General features: G+C 38.9%; 1 protein-coding gene across 1 annotated transcript in view; it reads left to right on the top strand.

Annotated features, from left to right (window-relative positions):
• LOC311290260 (putative G-protein coupled receptor 149) overlaps positions 1-17,448 on the top strand; it is a 54,504-nt gene extending 37,056 nt beyond the window's left edge. The window contains exon 4 of the mRNA XM_084408637.1: positions 15,719-17,448. Within this exon, the coding sequence (XP_084264763.1) occupies positions 15,719-16,315 (597 nt within the window). The 3' untranslated portion in view covers positions 16,316-17,448. The remainder of the gene's footprint in view (positions 1-15,718) is intronic.
• Positions 17,449-20,680: the final 3,232 nt, after the last annotated feature.

Here is a 20,680-nt window from a genome sequence, read left to right as displayed (position 1 = left end):
GTGACAAGGCCTCTGCAAGGAGTTGGGCAACGAAATCTCTAGGTTTAATTCCGGATTCAGCACCCTCTTTAATGTTCAGTATGCGGATGTTTTGTCTTCTGCTTCGGCTCTCGAGGTCAGTGCATTTTTCTGTGAGTTGCTCCACTGTAAGCTTTAGCTTTCCCAAATCCAGTTCCATCTTAACCATCGTGTCAGAAGAAGTGGAAGCATGATTTTCCAGGCTCGTTAATTTCGCAGCATGATCGTCTAGCGTAACTTTAATCTCCGAAATTGCCGCGTTGGCCTCGTTTTTGAATGTCGATAATTCCCCTCGGATAGTGACAGCGAGCTGCTCGATTTTTGAGTCAATAATTTCCCCAATGTCAAATTTGATTAAAAGAAGTTCCGCACGAAGAGAGGAGATCGCATTGAGGATAGCTGAATTATCGGACTCTGGAGTGTCTTTCTCAGGCGTTTCCTCCACATTGGCGCTGGAGGGTGTCAAGGCCTGGTCTGGAGCTTTTCGAGATTTGCCCGGCATGTTTAGAAAACTGAACAAACTGAAGTCCTAAAGTCGGCTAGTAGTTTGCAGGATGCGGGACTGTAATTTTATTAGTGTTAACAATTACTAAAGAGATGTTCTGACGAAGTTATATAAAAAAAATGCGGAGTCGTCGTGAAACGTGTGCTACTCTCTCATGTCAAAACCGGAAGTCCCATGTTTTTGTTTATTTAAATTAAAAGTTAAGTTCTGATCTATTATTCTCTCTTACTGTTATATGATTCAATGACATAAAAAAATAAGACTATTGCAGGTGGTTTTTATTGCACGTTTTTCAATTTAAAGGGGTCAAGAACTGTCCTTTTTATTATTTAGTACTGTTCTCTGAGGTCCACTTATAATGATATCATATTTTTACATCAGAAAAACATCTCAATTTAAAATAGGTCATTTTCTGTCCTGTTTTTGACCCCCCTCATCGAAACAGACGGTTTGAATAGGCGTGGCGGATGATTGGTCAGCAGATTTGCATATTTAAAAATGTTCAATGCCACTGTCAGTACATGTGTGGGATTGTTTTTAAAACTTCTGATGTTGAGAAATGGCAGCCGGTGAAATTCTGTCATACAGGTTAAAAACGCATACATACTCAGTACAGGTCAAACGATTTGTAATAATGGCAATAGTGACCATGTAATAAAAACAGTTACTCACAGTGTGGTGCGATATTACTGTCAGGTCCAAAATACTCGGTACAGCATCGTCTTTTAATTTCTTTTAACAATATAGATTGTTTCAAACAAGCTTTACGGTGATAATAGGAAATTAACATAACAGAGATTGTTTTGGCTTTACAGCAGCTCTAGAATAAAGTTATTGTCCAGCTTAAAGTTGATTGATTCACTTCCGTCGCAATGATCATTAGTTACACGACTTACACGACACCGTTCTAACAGAAAACCCTTAATGCGCTCCGGCCGCCCATTTGCACAAAACAGAAGGTAATGCAAAGGCTGTGTTTTTTTTTTCACAATTTGGCACTGCACAGCGTCTTTTTGTCTTTGGTGCTATCTTTACCATTTGGTTTCTGCATTTACCTGCGTTTACGTCTCTCGTTATTTATCTACTACATGGCATGCACGAATCGGTGGGCGGGGCTAAATAAGCAGCAAACAGGCAGATTTTTTTAAAGGTTTAAAGTGGAGCGCGACCAAAGTTTGAGGACCACTGCTCCTAGGGGCTTTCGCACGCACCAGACAAACCTTTTCATAGTTCCTAGAACTAATGGCAGAAGTACCCACTTTTTGGCGCGTTTGCACTGCATGAACTGGGAACGAATTTGGTTCTAGGAACTCCTTTTGGGGGAACTAAATTAGCTCCTGCTTCAGAACCCAGCACAATAGGAACTACCACTGATGTAAGTGTATGCTGATTGGCCGGACGCACATGAAATGCCGGCACCCTCCATTTAAAAAAAAAGTTGTGTACACACAGTTTATAGCCTATATATTTACTCCACAAACTAACTCTACAAACATGGAAAACAGTGATAGATGGACCTCTCAACCTTTATGCTAAGGAGAAAATCCAATGCAACTTTGAGGGGACCAGGTGAAACATGATTATGTATTTCTGCTCAGCTAGCGACATTGGGCATCAACCACACGGCAAACTCTATAATACTTTTTCATATACTGTCTACTTTCTTTGTATAACAGTTCTATCTAATAACGTATTAGACAGGACTGTTAGACAGATCATAAACTAATGAAGACAGAAAATGTGAGCGATGTGTGCTCAGGCTCTGGTGTTTTCAGCGCCGTCAAAATAAATGTCCACTGCGCCGTCAAAATAAAAGTTACAACAACAAGTGCTGCTTACGTCACTTCAGAGTTCCTACTGGCGGTACGAATGCAACCAGGAAAATGTTCGTACGGGAACAGAAGTTTAGTCTTCTGGGGTGGGTTGGATGATCATCTCTTCAAACAGCTACCAGTGGAAACTACCACCTATATCCTGAAACAATATGTAGAATATGTACTGTGGCTGAGTGGCTCCTCCTTCACAGTAGTCAAAGTGGATGAAGACATCATCATCGCCCCTCAGTCGCAGCCTCCCCAGCCCACTCCAGTCCTCTTGGTGCCGTCGGTCTTCATCTCAGAGACACCACCTGCCTTGGAATTCCTCCCTAGTCCCTCTCCACCCCTCCTCACATGCCGGAACTAACCAAAAGTCAAGAGCCAGACCCCGAACTCAGATAGCCCCTTACCCCACTCATCATGGTCACAGAGCCAGAGCCCACCACATTCCCAGAACCTTTTCCAGAGTCCATCATTAGTCAAGAGTCAGAGCCAGCACCCAACAAGGACCTGCCAGGATCCCCTGGCTTTGCCTTGGGCTGCCGAGTCCACCTTGGCCCGTCAAGCAGTCGGCTCCACCCTGGCTCCTCGTCCCCATGGCACATGGAAACGTCGAGGCTCCGCCAGGCTCCTTCGTCCCTCCAGCTACGCCTTGGTCAGTCGTCACCCTGTCTGCACCACAGACTCCGCCTCAACCCCCCCAGCTCCGCCTTGGTCCTCAATCACACCGGATCTGCCTCAGTTCTCTGGCACCCTGGCTCAAACTAGGCTGCTCTTCACCACGCCTCCTCTTTGGCCTCCAGGCCCTACAGTTTTACTCATTGAGAGATTTATTTGTGAGGGAATAATTACCTAAAAACTTTATTGGAGTCTTACACACATGATGTACAGTTAGTCTAAGCTGTGCATTAATTTGAACAGCTATTATGGGACTGGCTTGATGCAGCGCAGGAGGTGCAGATAACTTAGTAAAACAAAATGCTGTCTGCTGTGCCATTAGAAAAATGTTCTTGACCCATAAGAAACTTTAATTAATGCTGTCATGTAAAAAAAATCTGCTTCACGGGTTTACAACATTGAAATAAAAGCCTGTGCAAATACTAGAAATCTAGGTAGCCAAACATGGCAAAACATAGCCAAACAGATACTAGAGCCTAAACATGACACACATATGATTTTGGTTAACCATAATATGCAAGTCTGAAGCATTAACCCAAAAGAGTTTAAAATAATACATAGGCCAAACCACATAAAATGAAAATCATGAGATGGGAAAATTAGATACATGTTTATACATTTCTCAAGTGGTTATATATAGAATATATAGGATTAACAGGGTTTATTTCTCCTTCTCAGCAAAAATTAAGTGAGCGTCACAGCCCTCTGCAAATTCCTTTTTGGGGTAGTAAAAGGTCTTATCAGTCTTAATGTGTCCTGTAATAGGACACTGGGTTCTGCCAGTGTGTTAGCTTCATTTGGGATGTTAGTTTTGGGGGAAGTTTCATAGGCCTTTGTTGGGAGAGTGAGTTTTCTGGATTATTCATTAAATATAATGAATAATTTGTGTGTGTCTGATTGGTCCAGATGCTACAGATATATCTGGCCTTTCCAATTCACCCAAGAACATGCAATAATATCAGACAACTTAGTCCAGATATTTTAAACAAATCCACAAATATGTTTGAACCAAATTAGCCAGAGATCAGTTATCATGATTAGAAGATCTAGCATCTGTCCTATCTGTACATCTCAGATGTATTTAGGTACCAAGAATGGACCTCTGGCCTGGTCTCAACTACGGCTAACAGACTACTTACCCGCTCTTACCTATTAGATCTACTTGTGATTCTCCAGCGATTTTTTTTTTCCTTGCGATATTCCAGCAATCTCCTGTAAGATACTCTGTGGACAATTATATGTAACTGTCTACTCCCCATAATCCTGTGAAGAGGTGTGTGCTCTCTCTACTATCACACTCTTGTCATCATTGCTCTGCTGTCACCCTGGTAAAGGAAAAGAGAGTTAGTTCATATTCATCGGCTCATTATTCTGACTGTGCCATTACTCACCTGCTTTCTGTTTAATTCATCACTGTCAATAAATACCTGTTGTATTGTATTGTATTGTCAATGTATTTATAGATTTATAGATGTTTGGGTTTAATCTCGGTTCTGAGTCAGGTTTTCCTGACAACCCACTGGGGTGCTGTAGCACAGAAGCCTATGACTGTCACTGTGTATCCCCCACAGAAAGCAGTAAGCTAGATCATGACTTAGACCTTCAGATCCTCCAGTGGTGATGACCCAGAGTAGGAGGAGAGGTCAGAACTGGCACAGATTAACCTGGGGCAGATTACTATTTCTGAGTATATTGAGAACTCTGGTCATGTTTACTCTTGCAAAAGGTCATCTGTGTAAGATTAATATGAGTTGCTCTGTAAATAGAGATCAGTTGTCTTTGTGAGTGAAGCATTATATGTATGTAGGTGTGATGCAAGATTCATGTGGTCGAGTATCTCTACATCAACACCCCTCACTGCATATAGACCAACTCGCCGGGGAATTATGGGAAACTAGGTCACACGCACACATAATCATAAACATCATAAAAAGTCTGAGCCTTTTTTGCATTTGCCATTTTCTCTGTCTGCTTTTCTGCCTCAACTCTGATGTGGTTATTATCCTTCATCGCACCAGTGCCTCTAACTCATCCGGTGGGTAAACTCACATGCAAGTCATACCCTTTCCCCAGTCACACTGTGTCTGACCTCTGATAAGCGTTATTTCATTTGAATGATATGCTGCGTTTTGGTCAAAACCTGAGGCACACATCTTATTGATGACATCTCATTTCTCAGCCTTTATAATGTAATGAGAGAGAAGAAATGAAAGGAGGTATGGAGAGATCCTTATCTACGGCTGCTGTGCTGAATGGTCAGATGAAATCAGCTAAAAATGCTTGAATTATTCACAGTCCTCAGTCAAGCATGGCATTTCAATCTATTACGCAGCCTCCTTGCAGATTGTCTCTCTTTATTATGAAATGATAATGAAAACTCCACTAAACTCAATTTCTCTGTAGTTTGACGTGATATGACTGAAGTTGCTGAACGGAGAAAGATGGGACAATGGAGCTATGGGTGTTTATGGTAATTATATGTCATTTGACCAGAGCTTTTGTTCTCAATGGGGCTGATATATACACATGGCTCATTAACTAATGGCACATGTCTGGAAAAATGGAATCACATTCATCAGCCTGCTTTTTAAATGTCATTGACTTTGTGTATTTTTTTACCTTTGAAATTATTCTGATAATTTTATTACCTTTGAAATAATTCTGATAATTTTATGTTTCCATGTCCAGGTTGGTATCATCCTGTGAGGCAGATTTTATACTCATTAAACATCATTGCACTGGACCACATTAATAAAATATGTTGCAATCAGGGTTTCCGTTGTCCGGTAATTGCCGGACATTGGCCGGAAAAAAAATGAAATGTCCGACAAAATTAAATCTCTCCGGTCAAATTGTCCGATTAAAATTGCCTAACACCGTGTCCTATCTAACTACACGCGACGCGACACCGCGACACGCGATAAAATGTGTCTTTTCCATGTTAATCAGAGTTTGTCCTGACCAGACGCGATGGCGCCACGCGACATTTCTAATTTAGAAATGGTTTCTATTTTTCTGCGACGTCGCGCTGGAACATCAAACACAAAGTGTGGCAAACTGGCAATGATAATCTCTGGTACTGTTTATGTGCTTTATTTAATGTTAAAAGCGTGTGTAACGAGGTTCAATAGTTATGGGAAGAAGGAGGCGGGAACCGGCGAACATTCAATATATTTTAATGACAAAAATAAACCAAATACAAAATGAAAGTAAAAGCCAGCAGCCCCTCACGGACGACTGCTGGCAACACAAACAGAAACAAAACATGAACTAAAAATCAGGCCTGTCCTCTCTCGCTCTTCACTGTCGTCGCTCCTCCTTTATGCTTCCGCTCCTCCGTGAGAGATTCGAGACCGGTGCGTCTCGCAGGTGTCGCTCATCAGAGTAATCACGCCACCGGCCTCATACCGCTCTCTCACGGCCCTCGGCCTCGTCCTGCTCGCCACATACCCCCATCGCCCCTCGCAGGCCGGGGGGTACCCACGAGACTGCGCTCTACTCCCCCCCCTCCCCCTCCTCCGGGGAGACCGAACACGGCGGCTGCGGTACCTGGGGGTATGGACAGACGAGGCGAGAGAAAAGGAGACGGAAGCATGAGGAGCGACAGAGACGAGAGAGGGGAGAAAAAAAAAAAAAAATTATTAGTCCGGTTCCCACAACGCGCTGCCATCTGGCCCTGCACCAGCTGGGCGATCTTCTCCGCGGTGCCTGGCGGTGGCGCTGGATAGCCCTCGGTGGACGGCACGAGACTCCTCCGCCGCCTGTTGGACGGCGACGGCTCCTTCGGATACGGGCAGACGGCAGGAATCCCCCGTTCCCTGCTCCTCCCCATCATGGCGGACGACAGCAGGCTCCGGCCCACGGCGAACGGCGGCGACTCCTCCTCTCCCTCACGGACGGCAGCCGTCCCTCCAGCACCCAGGCGGCCAGCAGCGAGCTCGACCGTCCCCCCGGCAACTCACTCCAGCGCACCGCCTCGAGCGTCCATGGCGACGGACTCTGCTCACCATGCTCGATGGCACCGCGGATTCCCCACAGCGGCGAGGGCTCTTTGACAGCGCGTTCCTCCTTCTTCCCGGGTTTCGGCACCAATGTAACGAGGTTCAATAGTTATGGGAAGAAGGAGGCGGGAACCGGCGAACATTCAATATATTTTAATGACAAAAATAAACCAAATACAAAATGAAAGTAAAAGCCAGCAGCCCCTCACGGACGACTGCTGGCAACACAAACAGAAACAAAACATGAACTAAAAATCAGGCCTGTCCTCTCTCGCTCTTCACTGTCGTCGCTCCTCCTTTATGCTTCCGCTCCTCCGTGAGAGATTCGAGACCGGTGCGTCTCGCAGGTGTCGCTCATCAGAGTAATCACGCCACCGGCCTCATACCGCTCTCTCACGGCCCTCGGCCTCGTCCTGCTCGCCACAGCGTGAAATCAGACTTTGAATATCATTTAGTGCTCCAGCTTTGTAGCTGTAAAAGCAAGATAAGATACAATTAATACAAAACGAAATTCGTTTTAAAGAAAGGTTTTGTGCTTTCTGTTTGAGGTCTCTGTGAAAGTTTTAAAGCAGTCTTTTGGTGCCGCTTTGAACGGTCGCGACGCGTCCGTAATGGAGAACTGTCACGTAAGATGGTAATATTATTATTATAAATAATAAATCGTGTAATAATCCCGCCCCCTTAATTAAGAGGCGATATTTGACCGGCATATCATCAAAATGTCCGGAAAACGAAACCTCTGCCGGTCACTTTGACCGGCACCATTTTTTTCTAGCGGAAACTCTGGTTGCAATATGCATTGACAATGTACAACCTGATTTTATGATGGAAGAATTTGATGTTCCTGTAATGGGTAGTTGCAGCACCGCTCAGATTTTTGTCACATTCTGTATAAACTGTATAAAATGTTTCCATTATATTATAACCAGGGACATTATGCACCTATACTTTTTGAGGGGGGCACCAGTGCTAGTCCTGGCTTGATTGGTGCCTTTAGGCAAGATAGAGAAAAGAGAAAAAACGCTCCTCAGTTGTTCTTTATATAAGCTTAAGTTAGGATGGAGGGCTAGCATGAAATTGTATCTGGGTTGAAATCCCAAGTTTTAATATTTTTTTTTCTAGTAAAACAAGCAAATTGTAATTGAACATGAACCAGTGATTACATTGTCTTTCACCATGTCTTTCTATTGAAAAAAACATGAGTTTGGAGCAACATGAGTGTGGGTGGATAATGACAGAATGTATAGTTTAAAAAATTATCTGCAGATGGTGCTACTTTTTTTTTCTAATTATGTTTACTGAATCTTCATTATAATACAAATATAACAAGACATAAAAAATACAATACAATACAATAAAAATAAAGGAACATCAATAGCTCATATTTCTATATAAAACAGAACTACACCATAATAAAACAGATTAGAAAATAAAAACAAAACAATAACATATTTCAAAAAGATGCAGAAGAGGACAAAGGTTCAATGTCCAGAGAGTTATACAATTACAATATTCCTTGTAATATAATAGGGCGAAGATGAGTTTCCAAATAGTCCAGATATAGCTCCAGTGGAATCAACTAAAAAATAACCTTATGCCAACCTTTAAGAGATGGAGATTTATCACTAATCCAATTAAGTAAAATATTTTTTTTTTCTAGCAGCAAAGGATATTATACAATTTCTTATTAGCATATGAAACAATGCGTCCATAAGGGATACCAAACACCAGTGAGACTGGGTCAAAATCCAACTGAATATTAAAGATCTTTTCCATTTCCCCCAGAAGCAAAAACCAATACCATTGCAGCCTGTAACATGACCACAGAGTTATGTGTTAAAATACCTATTTCAGTTTTACATTTTAAACACATGGCAATAGAGAGGGGTTAAAAAAATATCTGCTGTTAGGGGAAATATGGAAATTGTATTTCTCTTGTACGTGTACAAACAGATATTTTCTTAGCATAAGACCAAATGTCATCCCATGTTTCATTATCAATGTCATTAGCTAGCTCTTCTGCCCATTTAGTTCTAATGCTCTGTGTATCAGCAGAAGAGATTGAACCAAGGTGCTACTTAATTGGACTAACCAAATTTAGACACGTGAATGGGGGATTTCTAAATGATAATCGTGCAGTTTACAGATGCATAAAACTTTGAAATAATTACAAATAGTTTCGCTTAAATTACAAATTATGTTAAAATTAAAATAATTTATTGCTCAATTCAACATCTTTGCTTCTATCCATTTAAAGGCACAATATGAAAGATTTTTGGATCAAAATATAGCTATCTATTAGCCTGGATGCCAGCCGAACTTAGGCCCGCCCACAACATTTGAGGTCGGGAAGTTCGGTCTGGACTTGATCCGTTGTGGAACAACTATGCTCGAACCAGAGCTGTTCGGACCAATCAAATTGTCAGGGCGGGCTTTATACGATGATGGACAGATGATCAACAGTAACGTAATCATCCACGTCACCAAAGATCGCTTGGGTTGAATTCGTTTACAACAAAGATGACTGCCACTGGAGACTTGAGATGTGTAGATTCCGCCAACGCGTCTGTTATAGAAGAAATTGACAGCGCATTCATTTTAAAAGAGGAACAGAGAACCGCGATCAAGGCATTTGTCGATCGGAAAGATGAATGAAGAACATACGTCACTTACCCCATTGCTCTGATTGGTTGTAGGTCTATCCAATTGAGTGCAGAGGCATTTTCTTTCCTGGTTCGGTTGAAACATGCCCCATAATCACAGCCCAATGGAGCAGTATCAGACTCATATTCTGACTAGAATCTGAGTATAACGACGTTAGGCTAGCTATCTATACCATATAAATCTATAAATGTAACCACTTGAACAATGTTATATATTTTGTTGATTTGTGTACTTACATTATCCCAAATGTTTGTGGAATGTTTAAATCCAGAGAAATAAGCAGTTTTAACCAGGACACGTGTCTTTGCGTCACCTATCAATGACATTATACCTGCATTACCCAAGTTACCCTCGATTTCCATTTTTATTTTGTAGAAACCATGGAAACACCAAAGACGCTTTAATATATAATGTGTTTTATTAGACTGGTGAGCAACTGATTGGATACATTCATCGACAGAAAACTAATCATTGTTATACAGCTCATCACAGTCTTTTTGTTTAAATCTCGTTTTCTTGATTTACCGCGAATATCTGTATAACTAATATCGATCTAGCTCACTGCAGTGTGCAACAAGTGTCTCATATAGTAGCCCCCGAGCAAACACAAAGGGTAGCATTATAACAACTTTCAACACACTCAAATTAATCTAATATGATAAAACAGAGCTGCGTCACCCCACATACGCATGACCAGAAGAAGTGGAAGTGCCGTCTGCGGCATAATAAAAGATTCTCTGCTCTCGAGCTGAGTGTCGTGCTTGTCTCTCATGCTTGTCTCGTTCCGCTCCAATGGCTTTCGTAATGTTAATAAATCTTTAACACATTACCGGCCATCCATGAATATGATTTCTGCCTGAGTCCCATCGTATTCTCCACCGGCTGTAGAGGTGAGGACAACAACTCCCATGATTCCGCGAAATCAAGCTATGCCTTTGTTTTGAATGAATGATCTCTAGTTGCGAAAAGTTACATAGTGTGCCTTTAACTTGTACTACTCAAATTTAAGTTTTCAGTTGATTTTCTTCATCAGTAATTAAATGGAGGACCTTATCACTGTAACTATTTCAATATTTTAATTATTTTACATTTTAAAGCAGCCTTTAAACTTAAAGATGAACTGAACTGAAAGAATCAACGTTGATAACGTGTTGTTTATGACAATTAAAAGTAAATTACACTAAAATTTTGAATTAAAAATATCAATATAGCCAGGGCTTGACATTAACTTTCTGCTCATTGGCTAGTGGTTTTCCAAAGTTACTAGCCACACAGCATTTTTACTAGCCACATTTTTGTTGTTGTGAAACTACCTGATAAAAGTTGACTATGGTGTGCTAAAATTTACTTGAACTAGATTTACAACCCTTTTAAATGTAAAACCACTGTACACACCCAAATCAAGACTACATAAATATATAACAATACAGGTCATTATCATTAGCTCTGATAAGGTTGTGTGTAAAGCTCCTTTTTTTAAATAAAACCATGTATTATGTATTATATATCGCCACATAGCTCCACCGGCATACGACGTAACTCCAGCAGGGCAGCTAGCTGTCTCTTCATTTCTGTGTTGTCAGTCACTAGCGCGCAAGCGCAAGGCAACACTGTGTGCATGTAATACTCATTAGGGCTGTGGCTGTCAAAATTGCTCAAAAATGACGTTCGAATATTCCCTCTAAAAAAAAACACATAGCCTATATTCAAACTATTCGAACATCTGGTTGCACATTTTGTCAATGACGCGCATTACGTCAATAACAAGACAAATTAATACAAAGAGACATAACTACTTGTATAGGTAGTTTATTTAAGTTTAAACATATTTGACAACAAAAACAAGTAAATCAACTAATGGCCAAGACCGCAGACCTCACTTTCGCTCGCTCGCTCACTCGCTCGCAGGCACTCTTTCTCTCTCTCGCCCTCACCCTCATGCTGCGTTCACACCAAACGCGAATAGAGCGTCTGGCGCGAGTGATTTCAATGTAAAGACGCTTTTACGCGCGTCTGGAGGTCTTGCGGCGCGAATGAGGCGTCACGCTCTCTGCGCATAACGGTTTAAATGAACAACAACAAAGCAAATGTTGAGTGCTGATCAAGAGTTTTGTGCAAGCAATTTAAGGTCGCGACTCTTATATTGCAGGCTTCATTCAGTGATTGAAACAAATATTATTAACATTAATTGAAGTTTTACAGTATATAGAACCGACATTGAACGCTCCGAGCGAGCTGTGCTGTGGTAAACATGGAACTTTTCCTTGACATGAAACGGTAAATAATCAAACCAGTGGAAGCCTGTAGTGCATGAAACTGCTGTATCTAACCTACCTTATTCATGCAATATCTATTCAGTCAGTACAGTAGCCTACACTTTAGTAATGTTTCTGTTTAACGTTAATGCTTCTTCCTGTTACCTGTCCCTGACCCCTCAGGCAGCGCGCCCACTCGCAAAGCAGACAGCCGCGCCTCTGCTACCGCGGGCGTTTTTCCACATTCGAATATTCATTTTCACCTTCGAAATTCTGTTTTTTAAAACTATTCGAATATATATTCGCATTTAGAATATTCGTTGACAGCCCTAATATGCATGGGAGTTGTAGTGTCGTAGTGTAACACTTATTTCAGATGACTTCTGAAAAGACTACAATTATTCAACCCGCCAAAGTGGCTAGTTGGAGTGACTATGTTACCCGCCACGAGCAAAATCCACCCGCATTTGGCGGGTTGGCGGGTGTTAATGTCAAGCCCTGAATATAGCTCTTTTTTTAAGCAACACAAAAACTGCGTTTGTTAGTATAAGAACGCTGGCAATTCCGATGACGTCACTGGCATGGTAGGACCTGCGAAGGTATATAGGCAGCTGCAGCTGCAGGTCCTATATACAGACGAAAATGAGTAATTTTAATGGCATGGGTATCTGACTACCACCACACGCCCGGCCCGACACATTAACTGTAATTATGAACCCGAGCCTGATTTAAACCTGACCATTTTTTAATACGTGGGCCGTTATAACCAGGGGCGGCGCCAGAGAATTTTTTAAGCAGGTGCTGAGGGGGTGCTAGATATATTATATATAAATATTATTAATAAATGAGCAAACATAGGCCACTTAATATTTAATATTCAATTATTTTAATTATCACAATTAAAGTATTAATTTTATTCAATTGAACAAGCACAACATTCAATCAAATATTCTTATAGATTTATTATTATTAATAATGATAATTAATGAATTATTTCAACATAATATCTAGTTATTTCGTAATATGTACATAATATGTGTGCGTGCAACAAGCAAAATGTGCATTTGTAAATCCGGTGACGCGCATGCATTGATTTTTATTAATAAACAGTGTCGGCTGCAAAGATGAAGTTGACGATCGCCATATCCGTAGTGAACGCGCAGAGAGAAATGCACATCATGGATTACATAATCAGATAGTAGCCTATTTCTTTTCGTTTTGAATTGTTTCGTTTAAAGACATTTCAAGCTTTCTATATTTCTCATGTCTGTGAGGCATACACTGAGTTTCGGTTAAGTTAGGATGAGATGCGCTCCAGGGCTGCGTTTCCCAAAAGCATCGTAAGCCTAAGTTGATCGTAAAAACGATCGTACGACTGATCTTAATATTATGGTCTGTTTCCCAAAAGCATCGTAGCTTAAGTAGCACTTGAAAATCTTCGTAGATCTACGAGTGCTCTGGAGTAATCGTACTTCCCCAAGTGCATTGTAAGAAGACAGATTTATGAGGACACCTGCAGGACAACCGGCAGATTACACCTTTAACTTTATTCAAATGCAATGTGATTATAATATAAGGTTTTGATTGTACTTTATTGTACACTTTATTACTCTTTTTTGTTGTTGGTTAAATTAATGTATAAATTAAATAATTAAAAAGGTCAGAAAAAATAAATAATAATCTAATAATTTTAATCAAAATTAAATGAATGAACAAAAAATAAATAAAATAAATCCTTTAAATCTGTTAAAAATTACATCTTTGTTTCGCTCTATCTCCTCTAAAAGGACATTAATTTCATCTTTTTGAAAGGTATCTTTCTTTTTTTTGCCATTTTGTCAGTGCCTCCGCCTGTAGGTGCTTTATATAGACTTGTCTTGATTGCTAATCCACAACAGATGACAATTATTAGGTTAAGCGTTCAGAATACGATTCCATATAAGGTTATATTTCAGCACTTCGCGAATGGACAGTGACTCTTAAGTAACACGTAGAGCACGTTCTCGCGCGTTCATGCTAAGTGCATTTTTGGGAAACGCTCATGGAATTGCTGCGAGCGTTCGTAACCTTGCACGTAGAAAGCACTCTTTAGAGCTAAGATACATCGTTATCGGGAAACCCGGCCCAGTTCACGTGCAATGCAAGTGACCGCGCGGGCGCCTCCATAATTATAATGTCTGCTATATTTACTTCTTATTTATTAAATACAGGTAAATTGGTTGATGAAAAAAATATTAAAATTAAGATACAATTTATACAAAACGAAATTCACTTTAAAGAAAGGTTTTCTACAAAACAAAACTTAATTAAGTGGTCAAAATCATGTCTGACCCGCTCCATATCTCTCGATATATTGCGCATACATCTTACTCATGCTGTTAACTTTTTTATATTCAACATAGATGAAAAAAAATATTTGTAATATTTTAACAAATATGAAACTAAATGAGCTCATTTAATGGCTACAACACGTATAGTAGGCCTACAGACTCTCTATTTGTACAAATTGCTGCACATTCATTTAGGCTACTTCTGAATTTTGCACACATAAGTTGAAAGGCATTTGTTTGTGCATAGTAAAACATATCTGCAACATTTATCAAGTTAACGGATAATTGTGCGTGCATTTATTAATTATTATCTTAATGAATAATGCAACAAGGATGAGGCATGTAAACTGCGTTGTTTGTTTATTCAGAATGGAATGGATCGGAAATGGATCCGAATGAAGAAACGTAAAAAAATAAAAAATAAAAAATAAAAAAACGTGAACTCCCTCTGCATCAACAATGTGCCCTGAGACGATGAACATCAGCTAGCTTCAGGGTGAGTAGAGAGGGACATTGGAATCTGTTTACAGACCTGCTGTGGTTTAATTAGCAGCTAATAAATGCATTATTATCGATCTGTGATATCGTCGGAGACGAGTCATGATTTATACAGTTTATATGGTCGGAGTGGTGGCTAGCTTGTGGAGTTTGACAAAAGTGCTGTGTTTAGCTGCTAGCTCTTTCCCTAGGTTAGATCATTTGGTATCTAGCTTGGTTTTGTGACTCAATTTCAATTAATGAGTGTCTCAGTTTTGTTGAACGCTATAAAGCCTAACGTTACACGTTATATGTGCGTGTAAGTGAATATGTACATGTTTTGTGTATGTGACAACGTTACATCCAGCCCTCTGCTTAGCTTGCTATAACTTGCTATCATGATAACAGTTAACATTCTTCTCTGTCCTCTGCCTGACGTGAGCGTTTCAGCGCCCTGCCTCTGCTGTAACATAGATAGCATCGGTGGTGTTAGTACTTGCCATTGGTCTATCGGTCTGCCCTGTATAGCCTGAAAAGTTTAACATTGACGGAATGGCCTCAGGTTTAGCCTAACCCTCACCAGTGAACCTGTTGTATTGAAAGTACAACTCTCTAAATAGTCTGTCGCTAAAAAATGCTCACTACAGACTCGAAATCCAGGGACTGCATGCTATGGCTGCTCTGCTAGTGTTGGTTAGCAACGGAGTAGCTTACCATGCCACTGACGTAGCCTAATGTTGAAATCCAACATGGCGGTGCCCGTGTAACAACAACATTTTATCCCTTTTAACAAATTCTGCCACTGTAATAATTGTACCAATGAGAATAAATAAAATACATCTGTTATATCACCTTTACTCAAAATTCCAGGTCAGGTCATCTTTAAGTGTCCTTTTTTTTTTTTTTTTTTTTTTTTTTACATTGTTTGACTTGAGTTGACAGCATGTCTATTTGTCTTTTTATTTCTAAACAGAGATCCACGGCTGGGTTGGCCATTCCATTATGTGCCTTCCAGGGCACCGTTTCCCTCCATGCCCCCACGGGCAAAACACTGTCCCTCTCTACCTATGAAGTCAGCAGCGATGGCCTAAAGATCTCCTCCAACAATGCGAAGAAAGTTGAGGTGTACCGTTCCAAATCGGTGGGTCATGAACCTAGTGCAGAAAAGCCCAACTCCAGCACTGGGGGTGGAGGAGTTGGAGACACAAATGTAAAAATCCACCTGGAAGTTCTGGAGATCTGCGACAATGAAGAGGCCATGGACAGCGTCTCTATTGTCTCCAATATAAGCCAGTCATCCACACATGCGCGCTCGCCTTCGCTACGCTACTCTCGTCGTGAGAATCGATTTGTGTCATGTGACCTTGGCGAAACAGCCTCATACTCCTTGTTGATCCCCACGAGTAACCCGGACACGGACAACATCAACATCAACATCCACATTCCGGATACAGTAGAAGCGCACAGACAGAACAGCCGGAGACAGCACCAGGAGGCTGGAGGTTACCAGGAAGAGATACAGCTGCTCAATGAAGCCTATAGGAGGCAGGCAGGTGATCAGGGGAACTGACATAACCAGATATACCAGGCGATGCCAATGGGCTGAGAAGTCCCAGGTATAAGTGTATAGAATGTTTGGATGAAAGATTGTGACAAAAGCTCATAGTGTTGCAAGTTCAGGGTAGATTGAAGCACCCAGACCTAAAAAAAAAAATTTTATTATGTTGTTCTGCATAAAACAGTCAATGTGTATTTACTCAGTTAGTGTGTGGGACTGTTTAAAGGAATATTCTGGGTTCAACGCAAGTTAAGTGAAATCGACAGCATTTGTGGCGTAATGTTGATTGCCACCAAATAAATAAATGTAATGTTTGTAATATACATTTTTAAATACTCAGCCACAAGATGTAAACAAAATGTGTTAGGATTATTTTAAAGTAGAGCAAGTTAAGCAGTGAAAAAATTATGTTTAAATTTATACTTTGTTGCCATGACAACATAACACCTAAAACCCTAAAATGACTGCAAAAATTACAAGAACAACACTGAAGCTCAAATAATGCACACATTTAAAAGAAGATTTAATGTTAGTGCTTTTAAAAAAAATTACAACCTTTACTTGTGCATCTAAATCCTCCAAAATTGGCCTCTATTCACTTTCATTGGAAGAGCTTCACAGTAACCTTGATTATTTTTTATTTTTTTTAAAGGAAAACTATGAAAGTGTGGAAATTAATTAATTAATATTATGCCAAAAATGCTGTCAAAAAAGCTTGATTTACATTAAGCCAGTAATATACCTTTAGTTGCAATCTTAGTATGAGTGAATGTAAATGCTGATAGCTGTGTGTATGCTTGCTTCTCTGTATGTGGGTATTTGTACATCTTTGTTGTAGTACTAAAGCCCTTTTTTCAACAGTACTAAAGACTGTTGAAAAAAGCAAGAGAGAGATTCCGTCAATGGAACATTCCACAAACATAGATGTGAATGTGATGCATGGGCCTATTTTATGTGTTAATGTGTGTGCAAGTGTGCTCATTTTTGAGCCACTTAGGAATCCTTTCCCCCATTTTCAGTGCACTGCATTTGCAATCATAAATGTGACCCTGGCCACTTGTTTTTGCATTTAATACTGGCATAAATCCAGCTCTGAAATGGAACATTCATGGATGATTTAATAGATCCCAGTAAAATGCAGTAATGATTACGCTGTTTTTCATTTGAGCTCTGCCATATCAGTGTGTTGAACAACTATTTAAAAATGTGAAAATTAAATACAATGGCTATTCATGGAGGCTCGTGTAGCTCTAATAATTATTTTGTAATTTACAGTAGAAATTATTTCTTATTATTTTCAAATGTTAAATCGATGTGTTTTTAAATATACGTATGGTATGTTCAGAATAGTAGATTATTTGTCTCAGTCTTGTGTTGTCAAACAACAAAATAGCTGAGGCTTAATGCTACAAAATAATTTCATCTATCCAGTGTTCTCATTAAAGATTTATTCACAGAAAATAGCCTAATTTAAGAGTGTAGATGGGTTAATTTGTATGCCACAGCTCTTCATTGAACTGACTCCCATGGTCTCTATATAAATGATCCACATCTGCAAATGAGACAGAAATCCCCATGTCTGGATACTTAATGATGTTTTTGAGATAGGAAACGTCTCTTGCAAATTATAACTTGCATTTTATATAACGGCAAAAACAGCTCGATATCTAAAGCCTTTCATTAATGTATCTTAGCCAATTTTAGTAAATACATGTCTGTGTTACATAATGTGGTAGTGGAAAAGACTGCGGGAGAGAGCAAACAAAAGAACTTAATTAGATAATGAACAGAACACAGGTAAAAGAAATGACTAATCAAACAGATTGGAGAAAACTAGGTCACAGGGAAACACGACACATAGCATACATGTAACAGTCTGGGGGAAGGTGTTTATTAATTGGAAATAATGATTAAACCTGAGAAAAAATGTGTCATGTTGCCTAAGTGTTCATTTAATATCCTCATATTAGATAAAAAAAAAAAAAAAAAAAAGCTCTACTATTTACTATTTGCTCTATGTAGGGGAGACTTGGGCCAGTTGTCACACAGTCGATATCCCAGGCATTTAAAAGGCTTTCCATTTTGTAATGGAAACATTACATTTTGTTTATTTTGTAAAAGAGGTGCACTTAATTGTATTAAATGTGCACTTGTAATGTACTTAAAATCTTAAAAGTATTTTTTTTTTAAACTGCACTTGCAGTTAATATAGCATTAACAAAAATAAAATGCCACTTAAGTGTACAAATTTAAAGGTATAGTTCACCCAAAAATGAAAAATGTGTCATAATTCATTTACCCTCAAGTTGTTCCAAACCTGTATGAGTTCACAAACAAAACAAAACAACTTGAATTACTCTGTTTGTAAGAGAGGCATGTTGCATCGTCTTGAACTGTTCCATGTTGTGTTTGTGTTTTGTGGTTTTGTGAGTAGAGTATAGAGAAAATGACCCATATTTTGAGAAATTGTGTGTAAGCAAACTGAAAAAAAAACAAAAAAAAGGAAACTGTAATATAAATTAGCTATAATAAAAGCTTTAATACATTTACATTTAATTGCAATTAAATACCTGAAGTGCCTGAAAACATTACATTCTGTTAAGTATATTCCTTTAAAGTTTACTTTTTTAATAGCATGCTAAAGTGTACTTATTTTTCACAATAGGGTAAATTTAACAGCACATTTTTCTTTTCTTAGAACTGTCTTAATTAGAATATTTTTGTGAATATTGTTATCAAAACTACCCAGATAGCATGTAACCATTGAAACAATGTTGAGTCAGTGTTGATGCGTCAACGCTGATTACATTGAATTGACGTTAGAAAGTGATGTTGTTTTACCATCACTCTTGCACCCTCAGTTAATATTGAAATAATGTTCAGATTTCAACCACAAATCAATAGTGTTAATATTGCTTCAACATTAAAAAGTGATGTTGTTTCAACATAACTTTTGCACCCTCGGTTAATATTGAAATAATGTTCAGATTTCAATCACAAATCAATGGTGTTAATATTGCTTCAACATTACAAAGTGATGTTGTTTCAATGTCACTTTTGCACCCTCAGTTAATATTGAAATAATGTTCAGATTTCAATCACAATTCAATGGTGTTAATATTGCTTCAACATTACAAAGTGATGTTGTTTTTGCATCACTCTTGCACCCTCAGTTAATGCTGAAGCAATGTTGAGATTTCAACCAAAAATCAACGGTAATAGTATTGATTCAACATTACAAAGTGATTTTTTATAAACATCACTTTTGCACCCTCAGTTAATGTTGAAACTGTTGAACAAAAAATCAATAGTAATGCTACTGAATCAACATTACACTATGATTGATTCTACATCACCGATGATGAATCAATACTGAAATTAACACAAATAATCAATGGTAACATTGAATCAACGTTACACTAAGATGTTGAATCTACATCACTGCTATTGAATCAACACTGAAATTAACTAAAATAAATCGATGGTAATATTGTTGAATCAACGTTACACTATGATGTTGAATCTACATCACTGCTGTTGAATCAACTCTGAAATTAACTAAAATAAATCAATGGTAATATTGTTGAATCACTGTTACACTATGATGTTGAATCAACACTGAAATTAACAGAAATAATCTTTGGTAATATGGTTTGATCAATGTTACAATGTGATGTTGATTCTAAATACATTTTGTTGAAACACTGAAAATACAACTGAAAAGGAATGTCAACCAATGTTGCCATCTGATGTACTAAGTTAATGTTGAAACAACATTAATATTTCAACTACACTTCAATGCGTCAACAAATTCCTGACCAAATATTTGGCAAAAACCTTTTAAAATATAAATGACACATTTCCAGCAGTTGAGTTAATTTATTTTATTCAATCAATCAATGACAAAAATATATTAAAAGATCATTCTTTAAAAAAGAAAGGGGGAGAAATAGGACAAAAGCATTTCAACCTTTAAAAATAAAATTGGCTTCAGAAGTCTGATGTCATAACTACAGGTGGTCCAACGGTTCAGGTTTTTAAAAATCTGTCATACATCAGACTACTGCCTCTTTTCCTCTGGGTTCTCTGAAATATGAAAAAGAAAGCATGATGTTACTCGAGAACAAGTCAATTCAGTTGCCACATTCAAGAATGTTAATATACTAAACACAATACGATTCGCTCTTTAAAAAAAGTTGCTGAACACAAAATATTCTAACTATGATTAAAGTATCGTTAAATTCTGATTATTTCATTTATTTTTCTAAAATCTATTAATGCTTCAATATAAAAAAAAAATCACTACTAACCTAATTAAACACACCTGAAGCAGCTAATCAAGGTCATTAGGATCAATGGAAACTTCCATGCAGGTGT

The sequence above is a fragment of the Rutilus rutilus genome (assembly GCF_951802725.1).
Source record: "Rutilus rutilus genome assembly, chromosome: 5".
Classification (NCBI taxonomy): domain Eukaryota; kingdom Metazoa; phylum Chordata; class Actinopteri; order Cypriniformes; family Leuciscidae; genus Rutilus; species Rutilus rutilus.
Note: the sequence above shows the minus strand (reverse complement) of the source record. Positions and strands in the feature narration are given on the sequence as shown.